General features: G+C 38.2%; 1 protein-coding gene across 3 annotated transcripts; it reads left to right on the forward strand.

Moving 5' to 3' along the window:
* mybpc2b (myosin binding protein Cb) lies at nt 1–27,328 on the forward strand. 3 transcript variants are annotated; one of them, XM_042398292.1, is made up of 32 exons: nt 1–188; nt 6,614–6,631; nt 7,179–7,202; nt 7,313–7,336; nt 8,201–8,224; nt 8,349–8,369; nt 14,709–14,777; nt 14,930–15,078; nt 15,189–15,306; nt 15,411–15,459; nt 15,678–15,737; nt 15,870–16,039; nt 16,220–16,352; nt 16,894–17,018; nt 17,161–17,266; nt 18,180–18,349; nt 18,737–18,902; nt 19,042–19,148; nt 19,247–19,276; nt 19,380–19,522; nt 20,577–20,736; nt 20,909–21,013; nt 21,170–21,358; nt 21,493–21,627; nt 21,869–22,036; nt 22,311–22,399; nt 25,179–25,374; nt 25,553–25,692; nt 26,081–26,240; nt 26,348–26,484; nt 26,714–26,900; nt 27,174–27,328. In XM_042398292.1, exons 1-32 carry the CDS (start codon nt 167–169, stop codon nt 27,203–27,205), a joined length of 3,426 nt encoding a protein of 1,141 aa, XP_042254226.1. In that variant the 5' UTR covers nt 1–166; the 3' UTR covers nt 27,206–27,328. The 3 variants fall into 3 exon arrangements, with proteins under 3 accessions (XP_042254226.1, XP_042254227.1, XP_042254228.1); XM_042398293.1 differs by lacking the exons at nt 7,179–7,202; nt 7,313–7,336 and having other exon boundaries at nt 2–188; XM_042398294.1 differs by lacking the exons at nt 7,179–7,202; nt 7,313–7,336; nt 8,201–8,224; nt 8,349–8,369 and having other exon boundaries at nt 2–188.
* Nucleotides 27,329–27,440: the final 112 nt, after the last annotated feature.

The raw sequence follows: 27,440 nt of genomic DNA on the forward strand, positions 1-27,440 counted from the left end.
CCTCAAGGGTGTCGTCAGTCTCTCCTGTGCTCCTCGCTCACTGGAGGGTGTGGGTGACTTGAGTGCCAGGAGAGCTTTGAATAACAGAGAGAGGGGGAGAAATAAAAGGAATAAGCACCACGAGCTCTCAGTCTTCCAGCAGCAAAGAGAAGAAACAGGAATAACCATGCCTGAGCCAGTCCCTGCAGGTATGCATATACTTTTCTGTGAAAGAATAATTCATTGAAATTAGTCTGGAGTTTCAGTGGCAATGTTGATGCTTGAATTTGGGTAGCCTGATTTTGTGGGTGATTATTATATTTTGGTATATGACTAAGATTAATTTGTTATGTAATATATGATAAGGAAAGACTGATGATTTAAGAAATGGTTTAATTACAATTATAATTAAATATGGTTTTGAAGAGGAGATGAGATGGGAAATTGTGTGATGCCTGCTGTTATGGCATAAGATACAAAACAGATGATAAAATCTGGCAGATATGAAAGTGGATTGGTTTAATGTTCAGTCTTGGAGAGCAGTAATGAGTCAGAGTCACAAGATAAACCCCGTGTGACCCACAGTAGTTGTTAACTGCAAAGGTGTTTTCAACTGAGGACTACAAAATTTATCAGGTGACTTCATTGATCCCTGTAACTGAAATGCATGTGTTCAGTTTTATTCTGATGACAGCTTCACTTCTTCCTCATTAAGGAGCAGAAGTAATATTTATAGTTACAGTGTTAAAAAAGTTGGAACATACAAAACAAAATGCAATAATGCAGTGATATAATTTTTTTTTTTTTACCACTGTTGGTATAAAAATAACCATTATCAGAATCTTTAATAAGAATAAATACTTTAAAATATGATCCCAATAAATGTTAACACATATTTCTGATAAGGCTGTTCATTCTTGGCCCATGCTCATGCTGACTCATAATTAATGTTGCTGAAATTACAGTTGCTAACCAGATTTGGCATCTCATGAAGACAAGCTTTTTCCCTCTTTGCCTCCCCACTGTTATCTGTCCATAAAGATGATTTGAAAGGCCGTAAATAAGCACATAGCCAGCTGCTATGACCTCATCTGGGGTCAGTATGTTAATGACATCAGTGTCATCTTATTGACTCAACTGGGAAGCGTTCAGAAACAGTTGCAGCAAAGTAACTACAGCAGATTCGTAGGTAAATCATGCTGTCAGCTATATGTGTACTATACTATAGGTGTGTGCTGTATGGAAGGCCGGCTTCTGTTTCATGCTCACTACTGTAACTAACTGACTTCCTGTTCTTTACAGTAGTTTAAAAAAAGAATAGCGTAGTCACTTTTAATGTTTTATTGTGTTATTTTGGTTTAAATCATTCACATTCTTTATTTTTCCTGAATTTTCCACATGAAAGTGTCCTTCTGAATGTAAAAAATTACAATCTATCAATCAAATATCAAATACAATTAAATCTGTATTCTAATAGAAATGTAGAATTCACTATATTGATAATAAAACAGAAAACACTGGGAGAAGCTTCATAGTATTTTTTGTAAATTTAAAGATGTTTGTATTTTCCTTTTTAAGACAAAAACGGTAGTCTTTAAAATACATTTTCCGCCTATAAAACGTTATACTTGGCATCTTCAGATGAATGCCACCCTCTCATAAATACTTGTCTACTGTCCTTCACCTCTGGTGAGCCATCTGTCCTCCACTTTGACCTGATGTGGTTCTAAATCACTGAACTGACAGAAAGCTAAGATAAGAGACTGTCACAGAGGATGAGTCTGTTAGAGGACTTGAGTTTTATTGGCCAAGATTGTGGGAAGAGTGTTGAGCCTTTCGGACCTTCGAACCTCTATGTAATTTCTACACTGGGCAGTGATAGTGAATGTAATGGGATTTGCTGGACTTGTTAGCACATTTCTCCTATTTTAATTATTTTTATCTGTACCTGCCTATCTTGATCTAAGCCCTTTTTATTTTTAGCCCAGCAACACAACCAGGCTCTATTTTTATTCACCATATACAGCAACAGAATTTATCCATGCAAAGTGGATACAATTCCACTTTGCTTACAGTATGTCTGCAACACCCACCACTGCTCTGTCAATCAAAGTCAAACTCAGCTTCAAAGTTTTGGGGATCAAATATCCAACTGCTGTTTAATTTATACCTTAAGATTTTTCATAGAAATACTAATTGTGATATTCGAATACAAAAAATCTGAACAGCTGAATGACTAATATGTCCTATGCAACACTGTGAGAGAGGACCATGTTTCAGCCCCTGACTTATACTATAACACTGCTTATGCAATTCAGTTTTTACATGCAAGATGAGCTGAAACCAGTCAGTGGTGGAAGAATTACTCAGATCCTTTACTTAAGTAAAAGTATCAATATAGCAATGTAAAAATACTCCATTACAAATAAAAGTCCTGCATGAAAAATCCTACTTAAGTAAAAGTACACAAGTATTATCAGCTTGATGTAGTTAAAGTATGGTAGTAAAAGTAGTGGTTTGGTCCCTCTGACTGATATATTATTATACATGACATCATTAGATTATTAATACTGAAGCATCAGTGTGTAAGCAGTGTGTTACTGTTGTAGCTGCTGGAGGTGGAGCTAGTTTGAACAACTTGATATACAGTTAGCTAGCTTAAAAGGTCAACAGATAAATCTGAGGGGTCATGAGATGATTGATGGGAGAGGAAAGAAGAAAAAACAAAGTTCTGATACACAAATCTGTTTTCAGTTTTTGGACTTTTTCTCTAATCTTTGATTTTTGGTGAAATATTGGATCATTTGAACATTAATTGAAATGAAACCATGTGAGAAGTTTAGAGGAAAAATCACTATTTGGTGGAGCTGTTAACAACTCATAGACATCTGAAATGTGACCCCAATTACACATTGGTTTTTGTAATACATCAAAAGCCAGAAAGTTTGAAACCACTGGTTTCATCTTTAACAATGTGTTGTATTTTAAAAGCTTGTTATATTATCCATTGTGTCAAATCTTCATCTGAAAGGTAACTAAAGCTGTCAAATAAATGTAGTGGAGTAGAAAGTACAATATTTCTCTCTGAAATGTAGTAGAGTGGAAGTATAAAGCAGCATATAATTTAAATACTCAAGTAAAATACAAGTACCTCAAAATTGTACTTGAGTAAATGTACTTAGTTACTTTCCACCACTGGCTGAAACATTTTCTCTGGTGCTTCACTTAGCGGCCAGCTCCTGCCCCCAGCAAACAGCTAAAAATACTCCCTGACCTTTTCCACTTTGTTTTTTTCCTCCTCATAAGTTCATAGAGTTTCACACACCCTGGCGTATCAGGTTTTGCTGTAACCTCTATTGCAGCCCCAACTGAGATAAATCATTATGCAATCTGTCACTTTCATCCAGAAAGTTCCCTCTTGGTCAGCAGGCCTGACGCTCCCTCCTGAATGTGATGTAGCTCATATGTATTCAATCAATCGCATGACAGTTTAGTAGTCAGTGGTTGGAAGCGATGGTATGATTCACGATCATAATTCCTTTCATCTTTGTGACTTGATGAAACACTATAAGGGGAAGTCTAACTGAAACTGCTCTGTGAAGTTCTGCCAGTCCCCCTTGCTGTTTATCTTCGTCAGTATACTAAAAAACCATGACATGAAATACCGAAATGATTGATCTTCTATTGGAGGATCAACAGTATCTTCTTAATCACATGAACTTTTAAAGGTGCAATCTGTGATCAAATTGAATACAGAAAAGCACAATGGAATAACAGCAACACAGCATAGGAACCTGCTGTCACTCCCAAAATGATTGACAGGTCTTTTAATGCTTTTTAAATAATAATAATTTAAATAATAATAATCTTTTTGGATCAAGATTGAGTAAGAAACACATAAAATGTCAGTTTTCCACCTTGGATTCTTACCTATTAACTATGTGTGTGAAAATACTTTAATTTAATGAGATTTAAAAAATCATATAATTTAAATGATATAAATACATAAAGACAAAGTGTCCTGTTTTCTCGTCTTACATGCTGCACTAAATACGAGCTTCTCTGCAGCTTTCTGTTGTCATTAAATAGATTTTAAGATGGTTAAGATGATCATTTTAAATAAGCATTATTTTCCGAGATATTACACATTTTACAAGGATGTAGCCTTGGCCAAATTACTGTGTTAGAGCTGTACTTTGTTCCATGCAAGAAATAGCCCACAAGTGAGCATAATATTGTCTTTATTAAAAACAGAGACAATATTGCCTATAAATATTATGTTTTAATTAATATCTCTGAAAATCTCATCAATTTATACCAGCAAGTAAACATTAAACCTTTAAATGGGACATATGCACATTTACAGGTCTATATATTGAATCTGGGGCTTTACAGGTAAAAAAAAACCCTCCTTATTTATCTTATACTGGCTCTTAATGCAGCCCCTCAGTTCAGCCTCTGTCTGAAATGGGCTGTTTTATCTCCTGTAAGCTAACATAATTTGTCCCTTGAGAAGTTTCTATATCCATCCAGTCAATTATCATTTCAAAAAATTTTACACCCTCAACTTGCTTTGTTTTGTCCTGTGTTGCACGCAGTGATAAAAACCTGCAAACAACTATGTGTAACCTGATAGAAGTATATAAGTGACATTTATATACGTGCATAAAGCACATCCAAACCAACATGCATTAAAATATGTGTTGCTGAGATATCGTCATAAACTTTGTTTGATGTTGTCTAGGGTCACCCAGAGATCATCAGATGTTTGAAAAGGTCAGGTCACTCAACTGTCTTAATGTCTGGGTCATTACACACACACACACACAATAAATCAAGCTGTCAGTGGTAAACATGGAGAGGTAAACAGTGAGGTGAGAACCTGCAGTACCTAAATTGACCATGACCAACACAGTACAAACAACAACATATATTCAAAACTTTAGACTTCCAGAGATAAACTTAAGGTAAGTGAGGACAAAGTTGCACAGTGTGTATTACTACTTACATAACTTAACGAGGAGGGAAATAAAAGAAGCAAACATAAGGAAGAAAAGAAAAGAAAAAGAACATTTCTGAATAACTATTCTTTTTATTTATACAATTACACCCAACAAGCATACGTTGTAAAATCACACTAATTATACCTCTACTGCAGCTCTGATAACATTGCCCAAATGTGAAACCACTGACAGTCTCTGCGGGGAACATTTAAACTGTGAGGAACAGCTGTTCAGAAGTTCATTACCCTGCTTTATCACAAACTTGTTGAAGATGATCAAGACTCTCACCCCAAGTGTATTGACTTAGCAGATGCTGATGTAGATTTATGCTCAATGCAGGTGTTAAATCCTCGCACAGGGTGTACGAGGTACTTATATCAGAGTCTTAGTTTGTGTAGTAAGTAGCATTCGGCTTTGTAAAGTCTGCAAACTTTCTCATTTTGCCCTGAGAAGGTTTGTAACTCTGAGGCTTTTACTACTTAGAGCTGAGAGACATATTCTAACTGTTATGTAAGAAGCCAGGTGGGATAAATGCAGCTATAAAATTAAACACAATGCTATTATTATATTAACTGTTTGCATGAGGATCCAGATGAACCCAGTCTGGTTTCTGTATCTGTATCTGTATCTGTATCTGTATCTGTATCTGAACAGATAAAGAAATTGAATACATACAATCAAATTTTATTTGTATACCACATTTTGTACAGGTTAGTAAAATTCGAAGACTGATGAGCTGATAATAACAAATAAAAAATGTAAACAGTAAAACAATTTGAGACTAATGCACATAAGAAATAAAAGATATGAAGATTTGGATAATCCTTTTTTGTCACAGCCAAATAAATACAATTGCATGACATCTATTCTAGCAAAAAATTAATAACAGGACCTAAGTGAGCAGTGAAGCATGCATGGTCAGGTTGATCTGACTATTCAAGGAAACTGTGTGCAACTTAAGAGAACGTGGCAGGGCTTCAGGGAGGATATAAGACACCGTCCCTGACCTTTACCAGCTACTGCAGTGACCCCCAGATAGACACTCTGGGAGTTGGGTGTATGTCTCTATTTCAGTTGCAAATTTTCTTTTACCAGATTTAGGCTTACACTACACCCACAGTGCTCCACACTCCAACTGTCTGTCATCCTCTAAAGCTCCAACTGGACCAAAACATGCCTTTCTTTACAATCAGTAAAGATGGTAAATTTATAAATAAGCAGGTGACAAAATAATCCTCAAGTCACTTAAGTGTGGGTCAAGATATCAGTTTCAAGGATTTGTGCCAAATGTTATGCAGCTCCCTAGAAATTTCAAAGGCAGCCATTTTATATAATGGATCCTCTTACCTGAAAGGTAATATTTCAGATTTACGGCCGGGATTACCGGCTTCCCCATGAAATCAGATATACTTTCCACATTCCTGAAATGACCATTTTATATAAAGCAATCAGTTTCAGATAAACATTCACTTAAATGCCATAACGCATGCAATCAAAAAAGAAAATATGGTTCAAGATCCAACATCTGTTGAAATCATTAAAAGGGACCCCAAATTCCTTTTACAGTTCTGTCAACTACTGCATGTGATGCATGTTTCTAATTGTCTTTCTGTTCTCTTTCTATTTCTCAGAGAAACCACAGGGGGAGGGTAAGTCAGCTGCACCACAGCATTTGCCTACTGACCTTTTTGTGTGCCTCACATTATCACACAGTGTCTTGATTATAGCTCTCACATTTTCACTTTTGCTCGCATATCCTGTCAACTGCCTGTGTCAAGCAGACGCAGGCTCTGGCCTCTGAGGGAGTTATCTGCACATACCAAGTCTTCATTAACTATCCTGATTTTGTATCATCTTTATTTTATTCATAATATAGCAGCATGCTACTGTATATGTTCTATATTTTACCCTCGGGCCTTTTCACTCAGAATATATTATACTGTGAATTATCAGATTACTGAAGCTCAATTACCCTCAAATTACAGTATGTAACAGCAGACAGACAGTGCGATGAAAGAAATGTTGTCAAGCCATATGTGACTGTGGTCATGTAATACTGGACTGGGTTTTTAGTGTTACACACTAATGCAATGTATTTTCTAAGCTGATGAAGCGTCTTTAATGTATGTTTCCCATTGAGGCTACTATGATTTTGCTTTTCATTGGCTGTGTCTAACAAAAATCCACTAATTTTAGCCCCAGAGGAGCCAACTGAAGAGGGTGAGGGACTATGACATTTTCATTTTCAGTTCTTTAATATATATTTCCCATTTGGGCTACTATGGTATTGCTTTTTATGGCTATGTCTAACGAAAATCCACTAATTTTAGCCCCAGAGGAGCCTTCTGAAGATGGTGAGGGACAATGACATTTTTCTTTTCTTTTCTTTTTTTTGTGACTTTGACTGATTTGGATTGCTTGATCCCTCACAAGGTGTTTATATGTGAGATTGAATGGGTTTGAGTTGAACTGAAAAAATGCATTTGAACTAATCAGTCAGGGTAATTATCTGAATAATACAGAACAAGTGGTTTTGGTATAGATAATAAGTTGAGCAATTGCAGAGTCAAGAAGAGTCAATCGCTTCATATGAGACAACATGACGCTGCTGAGGGGGATAATGCAATTACTATGCCACTTTGATTCAGCGTGTTTGCATTTCTTAGCCTACAGCATGCATCACTTATATTAGCTGAAACTACAACTCGAGTGACTTTATTGCCTCATTGTATTGGGACGATCTAATGGCATAAATCAGTGAAGTGAAACTCTCTGTATATGACAGCATCATGTGAATCAGTTTTTGTTTTGTTGTTAATGGGAATGAATGTTCTTGTTTCTTCTTTGTTGTTGTTGTTGAAGAGATATTACATTGATTTTGAGTTTTTAGCATGTATACTTATGGACTGTCCAGAAATGATCTGTATGAACCAGATAAGACGAGGCATCTGTGTGGATTTTTAATATACACTGACTGACTGCAACTAGATGCATTTTCCACATCTGTGAGCACATTTTCTCACAATGACTTGGGGTTACATTTCTATGCGGGCATGTGAAATGTGCAAGAATATTTGCAAGTGTTCTTTGTTGATGTTTTATGGTTGAGTTTATCCGGAGATGTTTTGTCTTTGTTATATTCCAAGTGTAATGTTGTCTAGGTCTCATCATATCTTTGTTTTCAATCACTTATCCATGATTTTTTTTTATTTTCTCAGCCGAACCCCACCCAGCGGAAATTGGTAGGCACCTCTTAGTGTCAGGGAATAATACACACTACTTTTACTGACTTCCCTCTCAGCTTCTTCAATTATGGCTAAAAATAGTGAATAATTACAGAAGCTAATTTTCATTAATTTTCTGTAGATGCACCACACCCAGAAGGAGGTAAGGCAGAATGAGGTACACTGGATGTACTGGTTTGATACGTCTGTCTATGTAATCGCTCAAATGTATTCACCTACAAGTGCATACATGTGCTACACTGTGTGAAAAATGACAATGTCTGCATGAGTCTTGTATGTTTAAGTATTAATTGTCATATATATCTCAGGTGATGTCTGTAATGTTTGTTTATGTATTTTTGTTAAACCCCTGGAATACATGTTTTTGATGGGTATGAAAATTATTTAATATGCAAAATGAATGTCCTCTATTCAAATTAATGCTGAATAATATGTTAATGCTTTAGTCTGTGACTGCTTTGACATGTATAACAGGATTACAGATTTCATGTTGGAATGCCTTATGGTTTTTCTTTGACAATAAACTGATAGGCATTTTCTGTACAGTATATGTTATGTGTGAACTCTTGGTTTGATTTTACAATATGTGCCACATGGTCTGTTTTGTGATTTACTTTTGTATACCTAAATATACTGTATGCTAAGTTCTGGCTCCTGTGAAACTGTATGTATTTTTATATGTTCTTTTTATGTGCTTACTGTATTTGTTCATTTTCAGCATGCAGTAGCGCTACACATGTCATTTTTTTGAATGCCAGGTAGATTGGATTGTTATGAAATGTGACGGCGCATGATACTTATGTTTTTTTATTTGTGTACTGGTGTCTGTCGTGACTGTACGTCAAGTCATGCAACATCAAGCATTTGCTTCCAAGCTGCTTTCTTTCAGTTAAGTTTGCTTCCTTGTCTGCAACAGATTCAGACGATGATGGGGATGGTAAGAGAAGAGCGACGTTTATATTGACGTGTCTGTACACTATTTACTTTTGTCCCTCCAAAAGTATTGTTTGAGTGTTTGTAACAACATGTTGTGTATAGGTTGGGTATTATGTGCTGGTCAAGATGTCACATAATATATGAAGTGTTAAGTGGAAGCTGGATCTATTTATCATTTGAAATCATTTTTGACTACTTCAATTTGGACTGACAATGAGGTATCAAAAATTGGAATTGTTCAAATGGCTTTTGACAATTTTCTTGAATTGGAAGTTAACCTAACTTAATAGCTGTATGCAGGACTTCTTTAGTGAGACACTTTTTTGCACCAAAGACAAAGTAACACTTATCAAAAGGTTTTAAAGTTTTAGTTCATCATGCTGCTAGACCAAAATCCCATTTGCTACCATGTTTAAAGATCCCTCCTTGGAATAATAATGTGTGTCTGATATGGTAGAATTACCATGTTAAATCCTTAAAATGGCATCTACTCCTTCTCTCTCATTAAAAAAATCCAGAATCTATCAATATGCAAATATTTTTTAATTTCAGAAGTTTAACTACTGGACTCAACATGTCTCCTACTTCACTGAAAAGTCCATTCTCAGTGTATATGTACTGGAGGCTTCAAATTTACACATCACACTGGAAAAGTTTCCTATTGGACCCTGATTGGCCTCCAAACTAGTTGTGATGTCACAAGTCATGCTTGTAGGTACACCCCTTATACTCAGATTTTCGGAGAGCACAGAGAAACTTTCCACCTTCAAAACAGCCTTCAAGTATCAAACTCTGCACATATATCATTTTGCACAGTGAAGCTCAACTAAAAAACTAAAAAAAGTCTCCCCTCTGCTGTGGGAATATGCCACAGAGCTACTGGTAAGATCCAAAATGTGATATGAGTGTGCAGGGAGCCTCTGCTTGCCGCACTTATATCTTACAGATCCCATGAAAATCCCTCTCAGAGCTTGCAGCTTCTTGCAACTCGGTAGTAGCTGCCCTCAGAATAAGCCACATCTCAGGCCTTCAACTCACCACATCACTGGCTGTGTCGAAGAGGAAAAAAAAGAGCTGACTCATTTGCCATTTAGTTTGTGATGTTGTCCTTGTCTCGTTCACCTGTTGTGTCATTCACCACTGGCAAGCATTGGTGCTGCCAGACACCTCACTGACAAATTATGCTGTTTATGCTCTTTTGGCGAAGATTTTGTTTCTCCATGTGAGGAGTTCTGCCCATCACGTCTGCAAACTATGATACCAGCTCTTGTTTGCTTCTGTCCCCCTGGCAATTTAAACAATGAGAGTAGAAACACAGCTGTGGTTCATGTTTGCTAACATGCAAAGTGTCATCTAACATGATGACACTTTAATAGTTGCTCCTAAACTTAATATTATGCTGTATTAGGAAACTGCGGCTTAAGCAATCCAAGAAGTCATCAAACTCGATGCCTCTAAATTACAAATCTGCATCTCATCCGTTATGTGAAGCCCAAAGGCCTAGAGATGTTCTTCTAACTGAACTATCGTTGTGTAGTGTGATTCATAAGTTAACTATCTAAAAATTTTGGGGTTGCACTACTGCTCAAGTTTTACAAGTGAAACTCTAGAGCTGTTGCAAAGCTGTCCTGTCTGCCATGGTCTTTCAGGGGCACCACTCTCAGAGTGATGAGTTCAGTGTTTGCTGTATCTGGACTGATTAGGAGTAGATTGGGTGGAGAAAGGTTATGATAGTGCTCCAGGGAGCTGAAAGCCGCTAATTCCTTGTACTGTCCTTCAGATGTATGGGAAAATGTCCTGTACTTGCTGTGCCTAAGGGGGAAGCGCAGACTTTAAAAAGCTTTTCTTTTTCTCACGTGGACATTGGGGTGAGGTTAATCAGAGGCGGTAATAGCAACTGAGATGTTCAGAATCTTCTGTGCAGTGCACATTACGCGGACGTCTGTAGCTTTCTTCAGCTCTTAATAGGTCAATGGTGACTAACACACGGCCTGGTAGGCCAGGAAGATAGCCAAAGTGTCCGTCCTGGCTGCTTCCTTTTTGGGCTAGTGTGGCAAGGCATAGATGATAGGCTTGAGGGGATGACATATTGCTTTGTGTCCCCACAACAAGACTGCTATCTTGGGGAGGTTGGCTGCAGATCTGTAACTCGCCATAAAATATATGACCTGCTGAGGGATGAGAGGGGTGAAACAGCCAGGGTAAGGTCATTAAATGTTAAGTTTGGTTTACTGCCCAGGATATCCCCCTCATAAAGTCGTACTGGAACGAGTCCTGTGCAGCAGATTCTACGAAAGTTTCTGCCCCTCAGATCATCTCTTCTTAGTATTTGTGAATGTATATCATCCTCCTTCTTGCCTTTCATGAATGCCCATCGTTGAAAGTAGGACGCAGCAAGCTCCTCCTGCTGTGGCAACGGTTGCCAAAAGGGAGGCAATATAGATATACTTGGCTGCAGATGTTCCAGACGATGTGCACAGTGGCAGAGCATGACTAGATGGACACTGGAAGAAGAAAGAAGAAATCAGGATCAGCAAGTGCAATTTCTCCACATTTATTTGTGAGAGACACCTTGCGGTTGTCCACCATGTTCTGTCCACAAGCAAGCTAGTAAAAGTTCTGACATTTGGTTTGTTGGTAGCATGGTTAGCAAATTAGGCTCAATCGTAAACAGCTGAGGCCTAGTTTAGAGGCCAGGCCATTCATATCCAATTATAGCCATGTGGACAGGCTCATGCAAAGACTAAGCACCTGCCATTTACCTTAGTTTTAGTAAATGATGTTTTTTAGTAATGCTATTGGAGAGGATAGAGCTTTGAGACTTTAAGTACTGTAGCTACAAAACAAAATAAAATATGGTATGTCAGGCTCAATGGCATTATCAGTTCCTCAGACTTGGAAAAGAGGCTAGGATCAGACAAAAAATTTTGTTTCAGAAACTTAACTGTGTATGCAGCACCTGCAAATGCACAGAATTAAAAAAACATTTTGAGGATTCAAAAGTTGAGTTCTGGTGGTAGTTTGTGAATTTAAGTTGCTACTTAGGAGATACTATCCAAACACTTATCACTTTAATTATAAAGAATCATATGCACACTGTGTAGAAGGGAACTGCTCCTTTGCTCACAGTAGCTGGTACACTGGTTTTATTTTTAATTTCCATGTTTACCTTTTGTTTGATCCCCAGTCCTGACTCCAGAGAGAGTATTGCACCACACTGAGTTAGCCGTCAGTGTGTCTATTAGAGTGGAATGTGGGAAGTACTTATCATACTAAGCCTGTTTAAAGCCTTGCCCATGGGGGCATAGTCTGTGTAGGGGGGGATTATCATCACTTGGCCAATTGTAGACTGTTTTCACCAGTATGGCTAATGATGAAGGAAGTTAATGCCAATTTTTTAAAAATTTGGAAACCCTTTGGATGTTCTAAGAGCAAAGTGAGCAGATAAGCGAGTACAGTTTGCCCAGAGTTGTATTTGTCTTAGTGTATCTTGAGAGAGAAATGCAACAAACTTTGGTACAAAATATTATATACACAGCACGTCAATGCTTGGAACAAAAAGATGATAAACAAATTGTCTTTTAAGTCAAACTTCAATGTTTTGTTTGGACGGCCTGGGGTGGATAAACTCTGGTATCTCTAAAGTAATTGCCTCTTATGTGACAAGCAGCTTTGCAAAATCAGTCCAAAAGAAGTAATCAAGGTCATTTCAAATAATAATTTATCTCAAGATTGGTGATTAAAAGAGCAGTAATCAACACATTTGATTACTTTGTGTTTTGATTGATAACAGCCATGATCTTACCTCCATGAGTACAAATTCTCTTTTGATTGCACTTCACTGTGTTGTGTATTAATAATAATAATTCTGTAATTGTTGTTCACTGGTCTTGTTTTACCTCACGAGTTTACGCTAACTTATGGTTAAGTATAACAGCAAATTGTTATACTTCCATATGTTAAACGGGGATGTTTGTTTTTCTCAGCTGAACACCCTGAAGAGGAGGGTAAGAGCGAGCTGAAGGCCCAGTGCAGGACTGTGACTTTCCAATGCATGCATATTTGATGTTATGAAATGTCAATGTATGCATCCCATGTGTTGTTAAATATCATGATCATTGAATATGTTATATTTCTGATTGGTTGGTATATGCTTTAAGGCTGTGCGTTAGTGAGATCGAAATTTAATCAATTAATTAATTAATTTAAATATATAAAACTGATTCCAAAAGTGCATTGTTTATAGATTTGTACCTCTGGCGCTAAATCTTTGATATGGGTAGACAGTGCGGACGTATGGAGGTCAACAGGTGCTCTTACTACAGTAGAAATTTTATACTTAGCACAGTCATTAGCACATTCTGGAGCACCACTTTCTAATTGGGACTGATACTTTGCTGAAGTGATTATATATCACTGGACCTTTTGCCTGAATACATTAAACACTCTCTTGTCCTTGTATGTGTTTTGAGCGCATGGAGTGCTTCACTGTTCAGATGACTTCGTTTTTTGTTGTTGTATTGTTATACTGGACCTGATGCCACAAGGGGTCAGTTGTATTTTTTGCACCCTCTGTTAAAGTTTATGTATCTATAGAAAAAAAGCAAAAACAACAAAATTATTGGCCGAGATACATGTTACTCTTGCTTAGCCATTGTTTCAGAACCATGGACATGAACTTTCGGCCTCAATTCCATTTTTCCCCCATTGTTGCAAACCACATAGAGAAGGGAAACGACAGGGAAGTGAAGGGACAGTCAACGAGAGAGGGAGAGAGAGAAAATCGTTCATAAATTAAAGAAATACTGAGTGCTCTGCTAGTGCTGCATTCTTATTTAAGTGCTCTTATTAATAAATGTATTCTTTGATTTTTGAAATAGTAGCCTTATGTTGTTGTTATTTAGCCTTTCTGAAGCTACTGCATGATTAAATCAATTAATAATCTAACATGGAAAAGAGGTATTTTATTTGTTATGACTAGGACAAAGACCATTGCTGCATTACTGACAAATAAGAATACGGAATAAGAGAAAATAATATTTCTGGCCAATCTAACACATTATTGTCAACATCATAAAGTACAGCACAGTAAGTGTCCTGTTGCCCATAGCAGTACTGTGACTTGATATGCAGTACTGATATACTGTAGCTTTTGAAAAATGCTCATTTTACATGGTTACGAGATTTAATTCAACACTTTTTATGACAAGTTAATGCTAGAGCTGCAAAATTGCTTTTTTGTCAATATGTTGTACACGTTTGCAGAAACTGTTAACTTGTGATTTTTTTTTTTTTTTTTAGTCCTTTGAACCAAATGTTGTTGGTTTATAGTTTCATGGTTGAATTGTTACATGTGTATGCAGGTGTGATTCCAGTATTTTTGGTGTTGTTTATAAAAATGTCCAAGCATTTCACTTTGTCCTTTGCACTTTGGTATGTTGCACACTGGATGTTGCCATTTATGGGCTCTTGTATGTCTTTTTTTCATTTTTCAGTGGTGGTGTTGTGTAAACTAGTACACTAACTTCTTTCTCCTCCTTTTCAGAGGTGCTGTCCACTGAGCTCACCGGGCTCTTTGTGGAGAAGCCACCAGATAGTATAGTCGCTGTCGCAGGTTAGACACACAAATGGATGCATAGATGAATCATTTTCAAGGCAGAAAGGAAACTGTTGCAATCCAAACAGCGTAGCATGATTAAACATACAGTATGTTTTGGGTCTGTGGTTAATGGTACAAACATACTGATTGTTGTTTGTGAACGGCAGGAACGGATATCACTTTCACAGCCAAGGTTGACTCAAGCAAACTGGTGAGGAAACCTGTCATGAAATGGCTGAAGGGAAAGTGGCTGGACCTTGGCAGCAAGGCTGGGAAACATATGCAGTTCAAAGAAACATATGACAGGAATACTAAGGTGTGTGTAAGACAGAGGCATCAAATGTATGTACTGTGTGATCTGATCCACAACTATTCATAACTAGAGATAACTAAGAAGTGATTAATAATTATTATCCCCACCCCAAGGTCTATACTTATGAGATGAAGATCATCAAAGTGGTCCCTGGAGATGCTGGGGGCTACAGATGCGAGGTGACTTCCAAAGACAAGTGTGACAGCTCCACCTTTGAGATCGCTGTTGAAGGTGAGTGAAAATGGACACTAGCCTATACCGAGGCTGCCACATGCGCTGATGTTTTGATCTGACCCAGCCCTAATATGCGTTCTCTGCAACTTCTCTCATTTCAGCTGCACACCAGGAGGAGCAGACAGATATTTTGTCTGCCTTCAAGCGAGCGTGAGTGCATTGGGGTTTGCATTTCAGTAATGTGCGCGCAAGTGTTCAAATACACAAGGGGGAAAATGTATACGGATACTATATATAACGTTTTCCAGTGCAGTGTTTTTGTGTGTGTGTGAATGTGTCCTTCAGCACATGACAGAAGAGAAAAAAGATATGCCAGTTCTTGGTTACTGTATACTTTGTATATTGTATTTATGTTTCCACACACACAGGGATGCTGGAGAGGACGAGGGAGAGCTGGATTTCAGCGCTCTGCTGAAAGCCACTAAGAAGTGAGAAGCTGAGTGTTATTTGGTTTGCAAAATTGTCAAGCACTCAATTACACTGTATTTTTTTCTTTTTAAAGACCCCTTTTTGGCTTTCGAGTCCCGATTGCATACATATCCCCTTTCCATGATTGACAGGAAGAAGAAGCCTGTAAAAGAGGAAGAAAAGATAGATGTATGGGAATTGCTTAAGTCTGCCCATCCGAGCGAGTATGAGAAAATCGCCTTTGAGTATGGCATCACTGACCTGAGGGGCATGCTGAAACGTCTGAAAAAGATGAAGACTGTCGAGCCCAAGCATACCGAGGGTAAGTTGGGTCAAGCGAGATGTGAAGGGAGGAGAAGAAGTAAATGCGCATTTGAAGTATGAAGGAAATGAATAAGGACAGCAGTGCCAGTGATGAGAAACAAGCGAGGAGATGGACAACATGAAACTGATCTCATGATCGATTCATTCTGAATCTTTCCCTTACTGTCTGCAACACCAGCTTTCCTGAAGAAGCTCGATTCTTGCTACTCAGTGGACAAGGGCAAGAAGATTGTTCTGTCGTGTGAGGTGGTTGATCCCATGGTCCCGGTCAAATGGTTGAAGAACGGCCAGGAGATCAAACCCTCAGCCAAGTACACACATAAAAGCAAATACACATACACACACGGCATTATTAATGGTTTACACAGACCTTTTTTAGTGTCCTTTTTCACCGCGCTAAGCTTCATGCAATTAGACAGAAGAATTAGACTGTATCATATTAATCATCAAGCTCAGATGGACTTGATGGGCAGTGTTTTAAAAATATCCAGCTAAAATTATCTGTGCCACAAAGTCATACTTTGGAACGAAGCTGCCATCAACACGTTTTATTTTTAGGCTGTCATAAGGAGCCTCCCAGAGGGCTAAGCAAGTCGTACTGCCAAGACATCTTATGCCTCATGTAGAGCAATACAGATACACCCCCAGGACAAAGACCTCTATTTTCTACATTTAAAGGCCTTAATGTGATAAAAATGGTGAAAACTGAAATGCATAAACTGGGTCTGTTAAACAAAATTTCAATTTTTTCTTTAATCATTTTTTTCTTAGATATATAGATAGATTATTTGAAAGACATTTATACAAAAAACAGTCATGGTTTGACCTGTAATCTGTCTGATATTTTTCAAGGTATATCATGGAGGCAAATGGGAACGTCAGAACGCTTACCATCATGAAGTCAAACCTGGCTGATGATGCTGCATATGAATGTGTGGTTGGCGAGGACAAGAGTTTCACAGAGGTGTTTGTCAAAGGTACACCATCTCTTCTTTTTTTTTTATCCATTTAGCAGCAGTGCTTCCTCAGTCTGACATGACAAAAAAGTTATAATCAATGTTATTTTGTAGCCCTTATGGCATGAGAATAAATTTCAACATCTCTCTCTGCTCCATCCAGAGCCCCCTGTGACCATCACCAAGCTGATGGATGACTACCACGTGGTCGTGGGAGATAGAGTGGAGTTTGAGATTGAGGTTTCGGAGGAGGGCGCCCATGTCATGTGGTTAGTTTATGTTGCAGTAATTTTGCAGTATAGCCTCAATCAAGCTTGAATCGAGCATCACCTCTGTGAATTTTGATCCTTTAGTTACTTTTAAAAGCTGAATATCTTATAGAGAAATATATATTAGTAAAACATGTTTCCATAGTGGATTGTGGAATTACAACTTTTCTCTCTTTCACTCAGTCTTACATCACAATAAATTCATCTCTAAATCCTTCCATTCTGCTATAATGTGCATAACTGATGTGTACTCTAGTAGTACACATCAAAATATAAATGTTACTGGCTTTTGTTTATTTGTCAGGCTCAACTAGATAGACCTCTATTTTATTTGTTGTTTCTTCACTTGTCACAAGAAGATCTGGAACTTATCAATCTCATTCTGCCGACTTGCTTCAAATACTGATTTCTACAGTGAACACAGAGTTTAGAAAGTATGCTTTCTGATCCATCCTCCTGAAGTAATTTCAAAGACCTCTTGATTTTTTTTCTTCCTTTTTTTTGCCTTTGTTGTAAAAAAAGATTGCTTTCTCTCAGTATGCTTTTGCAAATATCTAAAAAGGTTGAGAAAGCAAATAAGTAAATAAATCACATTTAGGGATGAAAAATTCAGAAAAGCAATATACTGTAAGATGATGAATTTTAACAAATGGATAAACATCTATTAGTGTCCATTAGTATATAGTATCATTTATACAGTATAGTGTATCCAGCACAGACTTTATTTTTACATTTTCCAGTTGATAAATGCAGTATTTTTTTAGTAATAACTGAATAGTGGAAATATTACTCTATAGCCTGAAGATTTACATCAGTCTCACCGTACTGTAGGCTCACTGTTACTATAGTGTATTAAACATTTAGCAGTGACACATCTCAAAGAAAGATGTGCTTATTTCATATTTATTTACAGGTTCTTTGAAGATGTAGAGCTTCACAGAGACAAAGATACCCATAAGTATCGCTTCAAGAAGGATGGCAAGAAGCACATGCTGATCATCCAGGAGGCTACGCTCGATGACATTGGAATGTACCATGCTTGGACAAACGGCGGACATACCAAGGGAGAGCTGGAGGTGGAAGGTACCACTGGAAAATGTTATATTCACAACAGTTTTAATTTCACTTTTGGAGTGATTGTAGAGTTTATAAAACGTTAAGAAATTTAAAATTTATTCAAAATTTGCTCAAAAGAAAACACCAGTTAAAGATGCTACACCAGTGTATAGACTATGACTTTATGACATTTAAGGTTTAAGGTTTTCTGTCTTTTAAATCTTTGCCTCTGAGTGCAAAGGATGCAGCTGAATTTCACTGGTGGCCCAAGGGCTCTTTATAAACAAACAACTCATGGCAGTGGAAGTCAAGATGTTACAATCATGAACCTCATCCCCCCTCTCGCCTATACCTTCTCACACTCTCTCTCTCTTGCCTGAACTGTTTTCTTGTGGTTTCCCATGTCTTATGCAGAAAAGGAACTGGAGGTGCTGCAGGACATTGCTGATCTAACGGTCAAGGCAGCAGAACAGGCCATGTTCAAGTGTGAGGTGTCTGATGACAAGGTCACAGGAAAGTGGTTCAAAGATGGAGTGGAGGTCTTGCCAAACGAGCGCATCAGAATGACTCATGTTGGAAGGTAGAAAGATGAGGGCGAAAACAATTTATAGTATATTAAACATTCCATAAATTCTGTGTTTACCTTCCTTTTAATGAGGCAGATATGATGTAAACACGTTACTTTCCTTACATTAGATCTTCTCTGTTGCTTGTTTCAGGTTTCATCGGCTGATTATTGATGAAGTGAAACCAGAGGATGCTGGCGACTACACATTTGTTCCTGATGGATACGCTCTGTCGCTTTCTGCCAAACTTAACTTCTTGGGTGAGAAAGACAGAATGATTACGGAGGTGCTGTTGTGGAAGCATTAATTATCAGCAGCCTGAATAATATTGTCAACTATTTTTTTGCCCTCAAAACAGAAATTAAGATCGACTATGTGCCCAGACAAGGTAGGTAGCCTTAAAGAATTATTTAATTTTGTGTATAGTTCATATCTTAAAAAAGATATATTCCCACACTCACTCTTTATGTTGAACATTCTACCTTAACAAGATCCTCCAAAGATCCACCTGGACACCACTGGAAACATGGTCTCCCAAAACACCATCATTGTGGTGGCAGGCAACAAGCTCCGACTGGATGTGGAGATCACAGGAGAGCCAGCACCCACAGTTGTTTGGTCCAAAGGAGATCACGTAAGGATGTGACAAATAAAAGGTCACTACAGTGCTTAGTAAAAAATCATGTGCAGGTTTTACAAGGCAATACCACGTAAAGGATTTGGATTGCTGAACTTCTAAAAGTCATGCATACATTATCTGAGACAAAACTGCTCTGTAAACAGAACAAATCGCATTGGTTAAGACAAACCTTAATGGGTCAAAGTCCCAAGGTTGGCACAGAACTTATGTAAAAAAAATAATTCTAATCTTCAAATCAAAATGTTTATTTATAAATGATCTTTTTTGTCACGTATACATTACCATGGCTTCCATTGGAAGGACAAGACAGGATCACTCCTCTCCCTCTTTTGTCTCTTTTGCTGGGCTCGAGTTAAATGCTACCTCACCTGAAAAAAACTGCTGCTCTGTTGAGATTTGACCCAACCAATGGGAATGTTTGTGCCTACAGGCAGTAAAGCACACAGAGTACCCTGTTTTGGAAGCGTGATATGGCTGTGCCCTCGTCGGACAGCTACATGCTTCTTATTTAGCCCAAATGTCGCATTAGTATGGTGCTTTAGTGGCCCTAGCGACCACTGGTGAGCCCAAGTGCTGCCAAAGTCTCCCTCTGGTCAACTCAAATGGCTCATAAATGCCCTTTTGATTTACCCAAGTGGCCCTGTGATTGGCCCCAAAGCCTCTATGGTTAGCCAGAGTGCCGCTCTGGGGTAGCATTAGGGTGAACATGAATCTTGTCTCTAACCTTGCACATGGTAGAGGTGCCCCTTTGTCATTTTCACCCGTTCCCCTTAGAGTGGCTGTGCAAACTCTTGGGTACAAAAACCAACTGTAGTATGTACATTAACTGTATGGAGGACATCCTGGCAGTGTTAGTGCCATGTTTAATGCCACACAAATATTGTTAAAATTAATGTTTTTACGCAGCAACCCATTTAGTCAGGGCCAGCTGTAAGGTCAAAGGTAATGTGCCAGTTGGCAGTACTTGTTCAGAGTGAAATTTCATGGAATTTAGACTTATTCTTATTATACATCCATGGTTTAGACGCAACAATTTCCTGTTTTTTAGGAGATCAAAGACACTGAGGGGCGTGTAAGGGTGGAGTCCAGGAAAGACTTGAGCTGCTTCATCATAGAGGGGGCCGAGAGGGAGGATGAGGGCAAGTACAACATCTGTGTGACCAACCCTGCTGGAGAGGACAAGGCTATGCTGTTTGTGAAAATCGTGGGTAAGTGAGGACTAAATGTCAGCAGGGCTGCTGTTAGCTAACTAACTGATGTGCTGTGATATGGTTTACAGTACAATACCTGAGATTAAATATTCAGAATTAGTGTTGAAGTATTTATCCTACTGCTTTTTAAACTTTGCTGATGTATTCTAAAACTATAATCTTATTTCAGATGTGCCCGACCCCCCTGAGTCTGTCAAATGCGTATCAGTGGGAGAGGATTGTGCCACTATTACCTGGCAGCCTCCTAAATTTGATGGCGGTGCAGCAATCAAAGGTAAAGAGTGAATTTTATCTCAAACTCTTCATGTTCAATGGGCTGGGCATATTGGGTGTTGATTTGATTTCTGAGACAGAGTTTCTGTGTATATTCTGTCTCTGTCTGAGTATTATTCTGCACATGTTTTTGCTCACCTTGTTTTTAATCCATCAGGTTATCTCATGGAGAGGAAGAAGAAAGGCTCTTCCAGATGGACAAAGCTTAACTTTGATGTATATGAATCGACTACATACGAGGCTAAGAGGATGATTGAAGGTGTTCTGTATGAGATGAGGGTGTTTGCTGTCAACAGCATTGGCCTGTCTCAGCCAAGTCTCAACTCCAAACCCTTCATGCCTATTGGTACGTATCACAGCCATCCTTGTTCTTCTCTCAGGTAACATCTTTCTCAGCTCCTCTGTGCTTCTCTCTTTGTGCATCACATTTCTCCAGCCAACCCAGTGAATCTCTCAAGTGTTTCTCTCTGTCAACTTCAGCCGCAACTAGCGAGCCATTGCGTCTGACGGTGCACGATGTGACGGACAGCACATGCAGCCTGAGGTGGCTCGCCCCAGAAAAAGTTGGAGCCGGAGGCCTGGATGGCTACGTTATTGAATACTGCAAGGAAGGAGGTGATAAGAGCAAAATTGTGATATAATGATATATTATTATGAACATTCACAGACACTCTCTAATATTCTTAAATGTATAATATATAATATAGACACAAAGCCAGAATGAATATACTAAACAGGTACTGTATACCATCATAATCAATGGATATAAGAGAATAAAAACATTAGTTCATTATAAATGATTCATTATTCATTCAACTATTCATTATAAATCCCATGAATTTTTTTTTTGTTTTAGACACTGAGTGGGTGGTGGCAAACAAGGAACTTTGTGAGAGGCAGGGATATGTGGTGCGTAACCTCCCCGTGGGAGAGAAGATAAACTTCAGGGTGGTGGCAGTAAACATCGCTGGACGCAGTCCTCCTGCTACAATGGCACAGCCCGTCACCATCCGTGAGATCGTGGGTGAGTCAGTTGTGAACAGACACGATAAAAGAGTACATGCAATCATGTTTTATGGGTTATTATTATTTTATTCTGCAATAGCATTAACATTTTGAGCTGACTTTAATGAGGAAGGATTTGTCGTGCTGACTTCTAGTATTACTCTTTTCAGTGTAGTGTGACCTGTACACTGATAATATGAAGGAATAGTATCAGTGTACAGGTCACACTACACTATAGTGTGTCTTTAAATTGCATTCTTCATATTTAATTGAAATATCTTTAACTTCTTTAGAATATCCTAAGATCCGCCTTCCTCGCGATCTGAGAACAAGGTACACCAAGAAAGTAGGAGAAAAGATCAACCTGACCATCCCCTTCCAGGTTAGAAACACACCTCAACACACCTGGGTCATTGTGTATTTTAGTTCTACATTGAGCTAACTCATAGTAAAATATTTAAACATCAATGGGAAACTGCAGGGACAAAGATTGTGTCAGGTGGCACCAATATGTTCAAGGCATTTGTTTATTGGGAATGGTTTTGAAACACACAGTTCAGTGAGTTTATTGTCAAAAGAGAAGATACCAAAAGGTCACACTCATATGTGGCAAGTCCAAACAGACCAAAACAGCAGTTGAATTAAATCCACAGAGTTGCGGAGATAAGACAGGTAAAAGTCCAGACAGGCAGGTGGGCAGGTAGATACAGATTTGGTACATGTCCTGGTAACAGGATACAGCTCAAAAGCACTGACAAAAAGCAACTTGACAATTACAACAATCTGTGCTGGTATATGAAGTGAGTGGCTAACGAAGAAATGAGTTGCAGGTGAGGAGCGGGCGGAGTAGACCAGGTAACTGCAGGACTGATGAGAAGTGCGAACAGGTGTGTAGATGGGGAAAGGAGGGAAAGTCCAAGGGCATCTGGTGGACAGCTTGAGGATGGCAGGTGTGGGGAAGTGTAGGAAAGTTCATGGCCTGGGAGAGCCTGCAAGGAGAGACACAAGGAAACCAAACGAGGAGAGAGAGGAAACAAGGAAATTTATTTTAAGAGACATGAGACGTCCTCTCCTCTGAAGTGTCATGTGAAGCGACATCCGTTTCTGATGACGATGACAGCTGATTACAGCTGGATCAGCTGTCAGTCGGCTTTAACAGCTGTAGAAACTTCTGATGGAGTTTGTGTCTTCACACATGTGCACTGTGCTAATACTAATAAAGGTTCACAGTTATCACCGCTAGAGCAGCTGTTTCCATTCTGCAGCCTGTTACCTGTTTAACAAACACCTAAATAAAAACCTGCATTCTGCATTTATACTGTGTCCTGCTCAGAGGCACAGGAACCATTTCTACTCACAGAATGCATTTATACTATTTATTGATTATTTGTAACTGTATTTTTTGATAATCCTGATAGTGAATTCATTATTCAATTACCCAGAATATGATCATTTCTTCTGAACACTGGAAAATATTTATTTGGCTAAATGTTTCAGGGAAAATGGAAATTATGTAACTCATATCAAACCCGACGCTCAGGAATTTTCAGCCTCACATGTGACTGAATGAAAATGACGATAAATGATGTAAAATATAAATGTGTTTAACTGTTATTATGGATAAAATTAAAGTCAGGAAGAGTCTGTCTGTCAGCAAGAAACAGTTTAATGGAGAAAATAATAGATCATGAAAAGAAAAATCTTTCTAATACATGAAGAAAGTTGTTAATGGTTCTTTTGTTGATCAGGTCGACAATTAATAGATTTTAACTATATGATGAATCAGAAAACAAGTAAAGCATAAAACTTGGGAGTGATACATTTAAATTGAATCTATAATCTGTCTCCACTTCGGTATGAAACTGCAGTGATGTATCAGATCAGTCAGATCAGGTGCAGCGTCCAATCAATAACTGATATCCAATAAGGGTACGTGTCGGCTAGTAAAAGACTTCAATGAAGGCTGCTCTCATGTTTCCTCGCTCCTCAGAGATCCCTCCTCGCTCCTCGCTCCTTGCTCCTCCGAGCAAAATAAGAGACTTGAGACGTACCCAGAGAAAGTGTGGCTGCAGAGAGGCACTAAGGAGCAGATTGTGACATTATGTTAAATTTCAAAACATCAACAATTAGCTTGAGGGAAATTTGGAGGATTTGGGGGCACTATAACAAAATAAATTTTAAATTTTTATGATAAATAAGCCAAATAAGTTCAAATTAGTTCCATTTTCTGTCAGATTCTGTTGATGTTATATGAAGTCTTAATTAACCCAAACTTCTTATATTATATTTTACAGAGTTTTTCTCCAGCCCCTAACTCTCTCACTTAAGTGTGAGTTAAGTAAATTCTGCCATTTATATCAATATCTTATAACCTATTTGGTAATATTTTACTTTATAGTGATTTTTAGGTCCTTTACTTTTATACTAACTTCCTGGAAATTTGCAGTAATTTGCAGGTATTTAAGGGTTATTTTCAGGACATTTTACACAGGGAGGTGCAATTTGGTACAAATTATAAGAAAAAACTGAAAAAAGTGTTAAGTTGGTTTAGTTGTGCCGAAATGCCAATTCATTATATTTGGGTTCATACGTAGTTGTTCATTTGCAAAAATTCTAAATTAGACTCCTATTGTTTAACTGACAGAAAATACTTCTTCACTAGTTTTCAGTGTGTAGTTTTGTGTGTCAAACTACTGTACATATTATCATATGAGGTTGTTTCTTAAAAACTCTATAATGAGCACATTTCCAGTATACTACCAGATTATATAGCCATTTCAAATATTTTTTGAAATTATTTACCAATTAAATCAACATAACATTTTTTTCATTCTTTTCTTAATTGCACCTCCCTCTCCATAAAATGTCCTAAAAAATAATTGTTAAATACAATTAAAATTATTCCCAAAATATCCAGGAAATTCATATAAAATGAAGGGACCTATAATGTAAAGCATTACCACATATTTTAAAGTGTAGCTGTTATAATTTAGAGTCTTGTCTGGTAAATATTTTGCCAGCTAAGATATTAGAAGCTATCATCTACCACTTAAAAACAAAACAGATTTTCCTTGTTTTCTGTGCCATCAATCATTTTGGAAAGGTAAATGAAAAAAGTGCACCAAATCTCTGGTATACTTAACAATGTTTGTGTCTCATAGGGTAAACCACGCCCCGTTGCAACCTGGTACAAGGATGGTCAACCTATTGACCCCAAGTTGGTCCATGTCCGTAACAGCAACGTGGATAGCATCCTCTTTATCCGCTCTGCAGAGAGAGCACACTCAGGAAAATATGAGCTGGTTGTACAGATTGAGAACATGGAGGACAGGGCCACCATTGAAATCAGGATTGTTGGTAAGTTGATCAGGACTTGTGAAATGTGTGAGCTACTGATTCTGTTATATACAATAAAATGTCCAACAAATTTAATACGTTGTTACCATTCATTAAAAAAAAGAAACAATTTGAAAATCATCACAGCGTAACAACTGATATGTACTGAACATATGACATTGACATTTAACCCAATCAGAAAAGCCTGGGCCTCCTTTGCATGTGAAGGTGACAGACGTCTGGGGCTTCAATGCTGCACTGGAGTGGGACCCCCCCAAGGATGATGGCAACTGTGAGGTTACTGGATACACCATCCAGAAGGCAGACTTGAAGACCAAGGTCAGAGACAGGGAAGGAGGGGGAGGATGTCAAACCTCAAGCACTACAAACCTGCTTAAATGTCTAGTTGGGGCCTGTGGCTCAACAACAATACTAGCCATCACCACTGCTTGATGTGGCTCTTGGTTTATTTTGTATGCTTAAAGGATAGGTTCACAGATTTTCAAGTCTGTCTTAAAACAATAATCAGATGTACGCTATGAAGGGATCCTCTAATGGCCAGTATGAACAGGAGGAATGATTACAGCAAGAAAAGCATGTCCATCTGGGCACCTGACTATTGTTTTAGGACAGACCTGAAAAATCGTGAACCTCTCCTTTAACTTGTGCTTTTATGTTAAACTGAAATAAATGTTTGAGAATATAATAAAATATCATCTTTCTTCAGGAATGGTACACCGTTTATGAGCACAACAGACGGACACACTGCACAGCTTCAGATCTGATCATGGGCAATGAGTACAACTTCCGTGTCTACAGTGAAAACCTCTGTGGCCTGAGTGACGAGCCTTGCTTCAGCAAGAACACGGCTACCATTGAAAAGACAGGTGTGACAGTATGTGCATGTGTCTGTACATACAGTATGTATGAGATGTCTCTGATTTATGGGGTTGACTAAATGAGTTTGCATGTTCTCCCACCCTTCTCCATATAGGCCTGGAGTACAAACCAACCCCATTCAAGGAGAAAGACATGAACTGTTCGCCCAAGTTTACCAAGCCCTTGGTTGACAGATCTGTAGTGGCCGGTTACAGCACTGCCATCTCCTGCGCCGTCAGAGGCTACCCCAAGGTAAAATAAATAGTCTGTGGAGCGTGATTCACAGGAGAAGGCTGACAGTGCCACTTGTCATGAGCAAAGTAAAGTCTGAAGTTCGTTTCTTATCAAATGTTATGCTTATAGCTGCAAGATAAAGACAAAAAAGTAGTATCAAAAGATTAGAAAAAGAAAGTTTAGTTAGTAAAGTTAGTAAGTTTTATTCCACCGGGTTATTTATTCATCTGACTTTTTCACATCTTAGCCTAAAATCACCTGGATGAAGAACAAGATGATCATTGGTGAGGATCCCAAGTTCTTGATGCAAAACAACCAGGGAGTGCTGACCCTCAACATTCGCAAGCCAAGCACCTTTGATGGAGGCAGATACTCCTGCATGGCTGTCAACGAGCTTGGCACGGACGAAGTGGAGTGCAAGCTGGACGTCCGAAGTAAGAATGGAGGGGAGGAGGAGAGGAAGTGGGTGGCAGGGGTGGAAGAGGAGTACTACTAAATGAGAGCAACCTATAGTGTCTCTCTTTTGTTATGCTGATTTCAAACAATGCGTAGGTAGTTGGTTACACTAAAAGCTGAATGTGCACACCATGGCAGCAATTTTAATTATTTAAATGTGAATACAATACAATTCTATACATGCATGATATTACATTTAGGGCTTATTTCGATCAAAACTAACACTCCTCATCTGTTCTGTTATTCCACAGTTCCCAAAGACCCAGACAAGGTGGATAAGTGAGAAACCGAACAGCAACGAATGTGAAATGATATGAACCAAACACTGAATGAACAGTGAACATCAGCATGTAGACCTCACACTGTTATGAGTGAATCAAATAAAATTTAGAGATGCCTGCGATAATTGATTGTTTATTTTGAATGTCTCTTATTTCTCTGTTAATATACTTTTCATAACTATTGTGTACATGCTACATATTCTTTTAGTCATGCAAATATACATCATGGAAATTTTA

Source organism: Thunnus maccoyii, chromosome 20 (assembly GCF_910596095.1).
Source record: "Thunnus maccoyii chromosome 20, fThuMac1.1, whole genome shotgun sequence".
NCBI classification, from domain to species: Eukaryota; Metazoa; Chordata; class Actinopteri; order Scombriformes; family Scombridae; genus Thunnus; species Thunnus maccoyii.

Excerpts from the sequence above, each read along its gene's own strand:
- mybpc2b (XM_042398292.1), top strand. The coding sequence starts at position 167 with ATGCCTGAGCCAGTCCCTGCAG. Across the intron at positions 16,353-16,893 it reads GAGATCAAACCCTCAGCCAA|GTATATCATGGAGGCAAATG; the intron begins GTACACACATAA and ends ATATTTTTCAAG. Across the intron at positions 19,149-19,246 it reads TGCCAAACTTAACTTCTTGG|AAATTAAGATCGACTATGTG; the intron begins GTGAGAAAGACA and ends CCCTCAAAACAG.